This window comes from Podarcis tiliguerta (assembly GCF_965153285.1).
Source record: "Podarcis tiliguerta genome assembly, chromosome: Z".
Classification (NCBI taxonomy): Eukaryota; Metazoa; Chordata; class Lepidosauria; order Squamata; family Lacertidae; genus Podarcis; species Podarcis tiliguerta.
The window spans coordinates 47,635,451-47,647,656 of record NC_139553.1 but is presented as its reverse complement, the minus strand read 5'-3'; the positions used below and the strand labels follow the sequence as shown (position 1 = coordinate 47,647,656).

General features: G+C 44.6%; 1 protein-coding gene across 1 annotated transcript; it reads right to left on the bottom strand.

Annotated features, from left to right (window-relative positions):
* Positions 1 to 6,450: 6,450 nt before the first annotated feature.
* On the bottom strand, positions 6,451 to 11,933 carry LOC310669118 (protein FAM162B-like). Its single transcript, XM_083422715.1, has 4 exons — positions 11,546 to 11,933; positions 9,408 to 9,513; positions 7,883 to 7,991; positions 6,451 to 7,020 (listed from the first exon to the last, which is right to left on the bottom strand). Exons 1-4 carry the CDS (start codon positions 11,706 to 11,708, stop codon positions 6,907 to 6,909), a joined length of 492 nt encoding a protein of 163 aa, XP_083278841.1. The 5' UTR covers positions 11,709 to 11,933; the 3' UTR covers positions 6,451 to 6,906.
* Positions 11,934 to 12,206: the final 273 nt, after the last annotated feature.

The window sequence follows — 12,206 nt, the reverse complement described above, 5'->3', positions numbered from 1 at the left end:
ATATGAGTAGGAAAATGAGAGTACCCCTAAACATTTTTTTAGAAAAAAAGCACTGCATCTATCCTTCCTATATACAAAGAAAGGTAAGGTTGTCACTGTTGGGTTTCGTGGGTTTGGGTGAGATATAAAGGGAGGCGGCATGGCAAGGAGGGTGGGGGATTTGGAGGTAGCAGCGTGTGCGCGTGTGTGAGTGTGCAAATCCTCCCCAACAGCATCTTAAGCCAAATCGCTTCCATTAAAGACACATTCTCTCTCTCTCTCTCTCTCTCTCTCTCTCTCTCTCTCTCTCTCTCTCTCATTTTCTCTCTCTCCCCCCTCTCTCAAATCATCCTCTTGAGCCATCTGAATTTCCAACCGCTCATCAAACAGCATTTAGAAAGCCCCAAACAGCTGTGGTTTAATTGTGCTTAGTCTCCCAAGCTTGTATTCTAGAATCTGTTTTCTTTTCTCCTTCTCTGCCTGGAGACAGATAATAGCTCTTTAAGAGCAGGGGGGAAAGGGGTCTGTGAGGGAGGAGGCAGAATCACTTCTGGCAAGAGTGACGAATGCACACATTCCATTTTAGGGTGGCCACTTATGTGTGGCCTGCAAAGGGACCAAAAAGGAGTCAGGTTTGCATAAAATGCATGGGTAGAAATGCAGATTTAGAAATAATTGCCGTAATATAAAAGAAATGCATCTGATGATAGTGGGAATAGCAATGATCAGGTGAGCTGGACAACTCCATCTGCTGTCTGACCTTTCCATGAGTTCTTTGGACCAGGCAACCCTCTAAAGTAGGACACATGGGCACCCTAGTTCCTTTGGCTCCACAGTTGCCACCGATGATACATAGCCAGAATGCTGTGACAAAGAAATGGTTGGCATCCGTCTGTCTTGGGAGGAGTGAGCCTTTGGGGGTGAGGTCAAGCTGTTGGCGGGTTGCAGCCTGATGTGGCTGAAGAGACTGACGCAGGGACATGTTTTGCTGCAGCTGCGTGAATCTCTGGCAGATGATCACAGGGCCTGGAGCAGACAAGTTGTGTATCCATAGCAGTGACCAGAGGAGAAATGATCTCTGGGAGGAATGCAGAGAGAAGAAATGCCATGCTATACAACTGGATGCCTTCATCTGTGACAAAGAGGAGAAACATAAACACCTAAGAAGAGCCTGCTGGATGAGGACAATGGCCCATCTAAACCAGCATCCTGTTCTCAAAGTGGCCAACCAGATGCCTGTGAGAAACCAGCAAGTAGGACCAGGACACAAGAGCCCTCTCCCTTCCTGTGTCTTCCAGCAAGTGGCCTTCAGAGGTACACTGCTCCTGACTGTGGAGGCAGAGCAGAGTCATCATGGCTAATAGCCACTGAGAGCCTCACGCCCATGAATTTGTCTAATCCTTTTTTTAAAGCCATCCAAGTTGGTGGTCATCCCTTCCTCCATCTGGAGAGAGTTCCATAGATTAACTATACATTGTGTGAATAAGCCCTTTATTTTATTTGTCTCGAACCTTCTAACATTCAGCTTCATTTGACCTCCATGAGTTTTAGAGTTATGAGAGACGGAGTAAAGCTTCTGTTTATCAACTTTTTCTATGCCATGCATAATTTTATGGATTTCTAGCATGTCAACTTTTACTCACGTTTTCTCTAAACTAGGATATGGGACATTTTAAAAAACCTGTTTCTTCAAGCAGGGCTTAGTTAAACTATGGAACTCGCTCACACAGGAGGCAGGGATGGCCACCATAGTGGATGGCTCCAAAGGAGGAATGGGCAAGTTCATGGAGCATAAAGCTGCCAGGGACCTCTAGCCCCGATGGCTATGTTCTGCCTCCATGGTTGGAAGCCAGAATTCTTCTGAGTACCAATTTATGGAAACCACAGGAGAGAGAGAATGCCTTTGCGCTCTGCTCCTGCTTCTGGGTCTCCCTCAGGCATTTGCTTGGCCTCAGTGAGAACTGGATGTTGGACTAAATTTCCCTTTGGATTGATTCAGCAGACTCATCTTATGTCGTTAACAATAAAAGCCTGAAAACACTGCAGAGCAAATAAAAGGCTATAAACACAGCTAAATAGAAAGGTGGAACCACCAGTGCTGCCTCAGTAAAAGAGGCATGATCTCACACCCTTCAAATCAAGGGCCAAAGTCAATAGAAGAGCATTTGTTTGGTGGCCTTCTAATCTTAGTAACAGAGAAGCACCCCCCCCCAAACCCTTTAAAAGGACCCCTTTTTATTGAAAGGGCTAAAGTAAGGTTACCAGATGTCCCCGGATTTACAGCTTTCTCAGCATTCACATGTATGTAGCGAACAATAAGTGTTCCCAGATTCATTGAAAAAAATCTGGTAACCTGTAGGCTAATAGCAATGCAATGAGTCAATGATACTAATTGAGATACATGAAAATCACAGCAGCCAAATTACCTTTTGCGCAGAAGTTGCTTCTTCTGCCAAGAGTGAGCTTGCTTCTGTAGGCACCATTGCAGAAGGCTGCAATTCTTCCTCAGCCCCCCCCCATGCACACCTGCCTGGCCCACCAAACAACCCCACCTGACAAGCTATTCTCATCAGAAACAGGGATGCAATGCCACAGTTGTTTTATGTCTGCAAACTGCAGTGCTTCCTAGAGCCTCCACCTGAGCTCAGCATTACGGGGAGTGATGATGACTGAAGAAACTTACGCACAACCAGACCTGACAAAATCCAAACTGGCAGCTGGATTTTGTGCTCAAGTTTGGTAAACAGGGCTTCAGAATGGAGTTGTCGCATGTCTGGCCCCAGAAACTGGGCCTAAAAAATGTTATTCCTCTTTGTGTCCTTCAGCTACGAGCTTATATTATTAAGGAAGAGGACCCTGCTGATCATGGCCTTAACACTGTGTGCTTCCTGAGTCACACTGAGGCTTTCTGATGCTGAGGTGAACAAACTCTCTAGGAAAGCGACAATGTGTGTACCTGAATTGCCACTTTGCCTCGTTTGCACAATTTTCTTCTCTTGCTTTTCCTTTTGCTGTAAAAAAGGAAAGAAAGTGAGTTTTCTCACCCATCGTTGGGAAAGGAACTGCTTGCAACATAAAAGCCCAAAAGTCTTAGGGAGCAATAAATTGTGAATGAGAAGCAGCTCTTGTGGAACAGATACCATCACTAAAACAAAGTCTCTGGTTTCATGTCACAAATTGCAGTGGGAAACAACTCATCCAAGAGAAATACAAAAGTAAGCACATTTTGAGCTCAGAGGAAATGGGATCTTCCTTGTGCTGCAGAGAATGCCAGCCTCCCAAGAATCTCCTATATAACTTTGAAAGTGGTTTGACTGTTATTTCTCCATGGTTTCAGCTGCCCCTTATCTTGTCACAAAACTTCTCATGAGGGGGTTCATCAATGTTTGGATGCTGGCTGCCATTTTGATTCAAGATGGCAGACCAAAACATGACTTTGCTCATTTTCTCATTTGGAGCTGTCTCTTGTGATATCATTGCTAGACCTGGCAAAAGGGTTCCTGTAGTGGGGGTAGCCATCTTCATTGATGTTTGGATGCCAGGCACAATTTTGAATCAAGATGGTGGGACCAAAATATGCCTTTGGGGTGACTTTACCCAATTTTTGCCATGACAGGACCAAACTCACAAATTGCACTATTCATTAAAAAAAATATCCACGCCTTTTCATTTCTACAAATTCCCAGGCAGTGCTGGGCATACCCTGACACTAAGATAGACACCGTGGGTCCATGTGTGTTCTGCTTGTGCCTTGGGTTGCCAGCCTCCAAATCAGCCCCTGCACCTGCGCATTAAGCAGTGCTTCTCTGTGCAACACTTAGCAGCATGCTGATCACTTTGCTGTTACTAAAGGCACAATAACAAAACAAAAAAGAATGATGATGAATTGACAAGTGCACAGGTGGCCTGTTCACATATAGCAATACAGTGGTACCTCTGGTTGCGAACAGGATCCATTCCGGAGCCCCTGAAAGGAACACAACTCGCGTCTGCGCATGTGCGGGTTGCGATTCGCCTCTTCTGCGCACGTGATGTCATTTTACGCATCTGCACATGTGCGAGTGGCGAAACCCGGAAGTAACCCTTTCCAGTACTTCTGGGTCGCTGCGGGACTCAACCTGAAAAGATGTAACCTGAAGCAAACGTAACAAGAGGTATGACTGTAGTATCCAATGCGGTGTCCTCGACATTGTTGGAACTCCATCTACCATCAGCCCCAGCAAACATGGCCATTGGTCAGGGATGATGGGAATTGTCCCTTGACATCTGGAAGGTCCCACATTCTGTGCTACTGAAATCTGTGTAAGGGGTACAAGACTCTTTCAGCGCTGTGGATGATGATGACTCATCACTTGTAGGAAATTATCTCCTGCTATTGCTCATCCAAGCCTTTTTGGGGATTGATGACTTCAGCTAGACAGATTTTGTACATTTTGTTTGTTGCCCTTTCCCCCCTTAAACTGTATTATAAAGTGTTTATTTTTAAATGACTGAGCAGTTAAGCTTTGAATGGCAGCTGCATCCCCCCCCCCCCAGTTAGTGTCATCATAACATCATTATGTTGTTGCTGGAACTCTTTTTTCCCTTTAATCTCCCTCTCACCAAAATATGCATGCAAATAAACGCTGATTCATTTATAGAGCAACATCAAATTAAACAGCTTGGATAATGACTTAACACCGATTATCACCGCCCCGAATAATATCCACTTAGACACACCACTTTGGAATCAAAGGCACAACGCCTGTTGTAACATTCTTGTGTTTTTTTAACATTAGAGAATCCCTTTAGAAACCATGATGGGTGTATATTTCTCTCTCTCTCTCTCTCCCCCCCTCCCCAAAATGGCCAATCTTAAGTGGGACACTTTGGTAGGTGGACAGAGTCACCCACCAATCAATCTCCAGGCATCCCAAGCAGGAAAAGACAAAGCCTAAGCCTACAAAGGAATCAGAAGTGTGCCAAAGAGACAGGACATGCCTGGAAATGACCAGGAGCTCAGATCCCTCCCCAAAGCAGTGCAACGGGGCAATGGGCCAGATTTCAATTGCACCAAAGGAAAAGCCATGGCTGCAAAAGAATGTTCCTATTTACACCCATGGATTCAATTTGGTGGTGCGCTCAGTTGCAGCTATACTTGTCCTGCACTTAATGTCAGGTGATGTCAGGTGATGGACAGGCAGAAGGAGAGGCCTGGTGGGCCTAACTGGGCTCCAGGGACAGTGGTTCTTCACCATCACTGCTCTATTTTCAGCCATCCATGCCATACAAATTACTGCAAAAACATTCTTCTCATCCTTCTCCTGCTCGTTAGTTTGAACACTGCTCCTGGAGATGGTTAGATATAGCCACAATGTCTGTTTGTTGAAACAAATGAGACCCACAACAATATGTTGCTGTGCATCCTTTTTCACCGCCTAGCAGGATCACACCTGTTTTGTTTTCCTGCTAATAATAATAATAATAATAGTAATAATAATACTGCCCTTCACCAAAAGATCTCAGGGTGGTTCACAAGATAAAAGCACAAATAACACCAAGGTTGCAGGTTCGATCTCAGCTGCATATTCCTGCATTACAAGGGGTTGAATTGGACAATCCTCAGTGTCCCTTCCAACTCTATGATTACATTGGGGTGAAATACCACCATGTGCGTGAGGTGATAAAAGATGGACTCGTTGATTTGGCATATTGTCAAGCCAAAGAAAAGACAGCCAATATTCTGACCAAGCCACTACCAAGAGACAGTTTTGGGAATCTTTGAGTAAAGATGGGACTCTGGGTGGTTCATTACTTGTGCATGCAAATGTTATATTTTCCAGAGAAGGGGTTTCTGCAATAACCAGCTTCATACAACCAACATGCTTAAGTCTATTAATGCATGAAGGGGTTAATAACATAAGGTAAGCTGCCCTGCCAGGCTTAGTGAGGTCACTTTCCCTTAACTTAGGAGGAAATGGGTAACCAAGTCTATTGTTCAACCCTCAGTCTACCAGGGAAGCTCAATGCCATTTAGTTCCTATACTGTACCAATGATTTAACAAATTTCCCCAGTGCAACTAAGTCAAGTTTTACTGCCTGTGCAACTTTTCCTGGATGATGTATGGAAAAGCGCATGAATCTGACCTTTAGAGAGCTTGAAAGTAAACTATTTTTAACTTACCAACGTGTGGTCTTTTTCTACCCTTTTTATATCTCTGTTTTTTACTTGAACCAACATGAGTCACATCCATTGCTCCACCCACTATTGTATGTAGCCCCACCCACCACTTGTAAGTGGACCCTGGAAGGCTATGTAAGAGGGGAGGGGGGCCTCTGAGTTAAACAAGTTTTCCTGCCTCAAGCTTACAGGGTAATTGATCCAGGCACCCCATTTAAATTGTTCCAACAAGATTCCCCTGTTCCACTTCTTGTATATAAATAACATTTTAGTCACACAAATGAATTTTATTAACTATTTTGATTGTGGGTTGGGTTGGGGATATAACAGTTTGGCAAAGGCCAGCCTTCCTCAATGGTTTGGATTTCCAGCTTCCACCAGCCCCAGCCAATTGTGTCCAGCACTGCAGTCCAGCAGCCTCTGGATGGCACCAGGTTCAGAAAGGCTGGTGTACAGAGAGAGATTTGGTCACAGGTGATGGTTGTCCTCTAATCAGAAATGCTCAGCTGAGTCCAGACGTTCTCCACTGTCCAACTCAGGTCTGAAAGATGGAAGTATTTTAAATGGACACAGTCTATGGGCAGAATTAAATACTGAAGTCTTGAGATTGGTTCCCCTCTGGATTCCATTAGGCTGTCTACAGTTACAATAAAAAGGAAACGATTGTTTTCCTATCAGGTATAGAGTAGAGACCCAAGTCTTAGAGGAGCACCTGCTTGATGGCGCTCTCTGTATGGACCACTGGCCATCCTTTGGGATTATCCCTTTCATGGTTGCTCAGATTTTCCAGCCATTGCTTCCTTTTCCACCTGTCCTTCCGCTCTCCACTTAGCTTTCTTCTCTGCGTTTATCTTCAGCAGCGTGTCTTCTCTTTTGACAGCCTTCAAAAATAAGAACATCTGGTTGGTAACATTCGCTATAGCAGAGAACCAGGGTAGAGATCACAAGGGCCCCACACAGCTGACTGTTTCTTGAGCAGCCCCAAGTGCAGGCATCACTTGTCAGTGTTTGAAAAAGAAAATTTTCTTGAGGACTTTGGGAGAAATATACAGAACTCAATTTCAAATTAGAAACATGAGAAACTTGGGCAGATCCACACCATATATGAAAAACACGTCCAATGCTTGTTGAAAGCCTATGTCTTCTTTCCAGGAATCCTGGGAACTGTAGTTCAGCCTTCACAGAGCTACAATTCACAGGATCCTTAACAAACTGCTGTTCCCACGAATCTTTGTGGCAAGTCATGTGCCGTACTTTAAATGTACATTAAATGTGCTTTGAATCTTAGGCGTGGCTCTACTCCAAGAGAAATCAGAATGGACAGATCTGTCCATCTCTGGCGGTAGCCCTATACAGGTGTGATTCCTCGCAGGGAAGCCCCTCTCAAGTAGACACAAACAGCAAGGCTTGTATAAGCACTGGCGGAGGAAGAGCGGGTGGCGGGTGGAGCGCACCACCCCCGGCAGCACGATCCCGGTGGGGTTCCATTATGGTTGCCCCCCACCCATGCTGGGTGCCACGACCCCAGGCCGTGCACCATACCCCTGGGCAGAGCACCAGCCATGCCATGACTCCTCTCTGCCCCCCCCCCCCCCGGTGCCGGAGCATGAAGCTCTGCCACTGTGTAGAAGCGAGAATCTTCACAAACTTATGTGAACCCCTGTCTCTGTGTTTTTTTGTGTGTTTAAAGCACGTTGGGTTGTATTTCTTGGTCTGAGAAACAAATGAAGTCAATTCCTTTACCATTTTACCAGAGATGATCATGGTCATGCATCCTAGCAGAGTCAATGCAATCATGATGTAGCAGATTCGGATCCTCAGCTGGCTCTGTGCAGCCTTGAGGACTTCAACTCTGGAAAACCAGAAAACAATGGCATTGTAGTGTCTTTGACTACTCTAGGCTCCAGGTGGAACGTCCTGGTTGTTTAGGGACTCCATCAGCTCCAACCAACATGGCCAACGGTCAGGGATGATAGGACCTTGAGCTCATCATGTCTGGTGAAGGGTGAGAGCCACACGTGATCTGAAGTATATCCTCTCTTCAATTAGCACAACACAACACCACCCTAGATATTATGCCACCAAGTACAAAGTATCACATGTTGTCACGCATCAACTTTCGGGCAACAAGTTTTGAAATCTGGCCCCCAAAACTGCACTCCCCTCCCCCTCCCCTCTTCTGGCAAAGCTGCAGGTATATATGATTCTATGATATTGGAGCTACCACAATAGTCAATTGATCTCTGGTTTTATTTTTTTTCTGTGCTTTTTGCAATATGATCTCATGTTTTCTTGGTGTAAAGTGCTGGTTTTTTTTATGAATAGCAATATACATTTTTTATTACTATAAATAAATATATGAATAATTTTTTTGAAGGAGGCAACAGCAAATTTATTTCGGCTTTTCCCCATTCTCCAACATTTGTGTGTTACTATCAAGCACCATACAGATGAACCATGATAAAAATGCTGCAGAGATCCTCTGTGTTCCTTGTCATGGAAGCAGCTGAGTGCTACAGTAATTTGCCTTGCAAAATTTCTCTCAAAAGCAAGTGGAAGCGGTTATGGATAAACGAATGCTTCCAACTTGGTTTGGCTTATTTTTGGACAGAGACAATGATCGACGCCCACACGCTGAACTTCCTGTATCACACACAGCCCCGGTGAAGCTCTTCCAGAGAAAGTACACACTTGCCATTAAATGTATTTTGGGTGACAAGGGAATTAATGGCTGCGCAGGCGGTATTATGAAGAGCAAGCAAGCGAGAGAGAGAGAGAGGAGTCGGGATTTAGTTCTCTCTGCTCGGAGACAGGAAGTTGCTTCTGAGACAGCAGATGGGTGGAATGATGCAACAAAATGTGACAGCGTCTTAACTCTCATTTCGCTGGTCTTGCTACCACCCCTTGTTTCACAAATCTGGCAGGATGCCTCTGAATCCCAGGAGCTGGGGATCCCAAGTGGGGAGAATGCTGCAGGTGCCCTCAGGACTTGCTTGCAGGCTTCTCAGTGGGGCACCTGAGAAAACGGTGTGCAGTGTCCTTTTACTGTTGAATGAGCACTTTTAGTTAACGATGTTTCTTTTTAAAAAAAATTCTGATGTATTCTAAATTTGGCATGGTATGGTGTTTTTTTTGGGGGGGGGAGTAAGCAGCTTAATAATCATGCTAGGGTCATATAAAGAAGCCATGAAGGCTGCACTTGACCCCTGCGCCCTTTCCTTTTAAGGATATTGTAATAAATAACCAGCGAACCCCTGTGGCTACTTACGACAAGAGGTGTGGGATGTCTTCTTCTTTTTTAAACCGTCCCAACCACAGCAGTACCTTTTTGTCAAGCTTGGTTGGTCTTCTTTCATTTCTGAATGCTCTGTGACCTTAAAAATATAACCAAAGTTCAGCAGTTGTTGGTTCCAACTGCATTCAGAACAGGATCCTTGATCCCTCCCCCCCCACTACTGAATCAATGGATAGGATTGACCACTCTAAATAATTGCCTTGTAGGATGGGATTTGTGGATCACCCCTTTCCAGCAGGCAGGTGATGGAAAAGCCACAAGTACTTTTCAAGGTGAGATGATGTTTTCTTCCCTTAAACTTTGGTTAAAGGGCAAAAGGGTGGGGGGAGGTTCCCCCCTCCTTTCCCTCCACCCAATTTTTTAAAAACACACACAGCCCAGATGGAAATGGCAAATGTCTCGTCTCCCTTTAGTAATTCTCTTCACTGAAATCAATAAAGCACACAGCTCCCAGAACAAGCTATGCAATGAAAAGAGTCTCTAAATGATTTATAGTTTGTGGGAAGAAAGTACCCAGAATAAATTGCTAAGCCGGGAAGTTATAACAATGCTGCTGCAGTCCCACTGGGTACATACTTCAAGAAATAGATTATTTAAAAGAAGATTTTAAATTTCATTTAAAATCACCTTTCTTCATTTCCACCCGTCTACCTTCTGCAAGGAAATAGAAAGACTTTTACAAGAGAAAGAGAAAAACCATATGCATGCCTCTCAAGTCTTCCATTATTCAGAAGTGAGCTGTTGTTTCTTGCTTTGGTTTTCTAATAACCAAAACAGGGGGGACCAAGCTGGGTGACAGATCAGGAGTGGAATTAGATGCAGTTCAAATTCCCTGCTTCAACTCTGAAGATTGTTTGGTGACCTTGGACCAACCACCATCTTATTTCTTTCTTTCATTTATTAGGCACCCAGTAATAGAAGATTTTGAAAAAAAGGTTGCGCACAAGGGAATCTGGCCCTTAGGTGAAAAAACCTCCCTACCTCTGGCTTACTGTTTTCCTAATATTTTATTTATTTGAACTATTATTTGAACTATTTCTATATCACATAACTCCAATAGTCAAGACCCTCCAAGTGTCCCTATTTTCCAGGGACATCCATGATTTAGAGACGCCATCCCAGTTTCTGATTAGATCCCAGAATCTCCCACTTTTTCTTAGGATGTCCCTGTTTTCACTAGATAAATATTGGAGGGTACAGAGTTATCCTACGCCCAAGCCTTCTGAAGGCAATCTTGTATAGGGAATGTTTTTAAATGTTGTATTATGTTTTTATTTATGTTGGAAGCTGCCCAGAGTAGCTTGGGCAACCCAGTCATATGTGTGGGGTATAAACAGTAAAACTATCATTATGGAATGGGGCGCCCCTATTTTCTTCAGAGAAATATCAGAGGGTATGATAGTCTCCAAGCAGTTTGGAAAGGTACAATACCAAAAATAAATAAAAGCCGGTTAAAACTATAAAATCAAACCTCAGTTAAACAAATGCTAGCTGGAATGACAATAAAAATAAAAATAAAAAAATTCAGTAGATGCTGGTTGTTCAACAGGTAGAGAGCCTGCCTGGACTTAACTGGGAGGGACTTGTACTAATTTGGGCACCTAATACTGAACACAGGGCTTCTGATTGATAAAAGCTGTGCTCTAAGCCATGGGGGACCATTCACAGTGACTCCCCCAAGGATCCCAGTGACTGGGCAGGGAATAGACAGGATTAGATGGTCCCTTGGACCCAAGTTGCTATGGGCCTGATAAAGTAATGCAAGAACCCTGAACCTGGCCTGGAAGCATGGGAACAGCCAGCACAATCTTTTGAGCACTGGAATTGTGTGATGTCTATTGTCTGTTCCCATCAACGGCCTAGCTGCAGCATATTGTACCAGCTGGAGTTTCTGGACAAGGGAAGGATGGTTGGATGGCACGTTTGCATGCGTGCACACACACACTGCAGTAATTGAGACTTGAGGCTAACATTGTGTGGCTTATGGTGGGCAGACTATCCCTTTACACGAATGGTTGCCTGCTGTGCCCTCCCCCGTGTATATTCCACTTGTTCCATTACTTTTCACACACACACAAATTCTAAACAGCTTTAGAACTGCTCTTACCCACCTGAAAAAGTTCTAGGAGATGCCAGCCTACTCTTCACTGAGCCCTCCGTTTCGGGCAAAGGGGTTGTCCTCGCCAGTGTCATTCCGGTGCCATGGCTCCTACAGAAAGCACCTGTTTTCCACAGTGTGGCTAGAGGCCTGTGTCCAAACAACCTTGCAAACATGCTGGCAGCCTCAGTGCTCCCTTTGGAGTTCTGGCTAGGTAGGCAACACAGGAGCAATTGAGTCCGTTGACTGAAGCAAGGCAGTATGGAACAGGCCGCTCCCTCCTGAGGTGACTCAGAGGCAAGTTCAACCTTGGAGGTTTTCTTTCTGGGTTAAAGCCGATGATCATTATATTATCATGAACCTTCTCCCAGTTAGATCTCCAGAGTAACAGTGACAACATCAATCAAATCTGCTTCCTTTGGCTGTGTACACACCATATATTTAAAGCAACCCCCACCTTCCAAAAAAGAAACCAGGGAATTGTAATTAACCCCTCATAGCACTGGATTTAGGGTGGTGCAGGCAGCTCTGCCATACAGGACACTGAATCAAGAGGGTGCAAAATTGAGAAGATCCATTTGGGGGTGCTAAATTTTGATCTCACACAGTGCGGCATACAGTACTACAAAAGATTACCAAAGACCACACCTGCCCTCACAGATATACAATTCCTA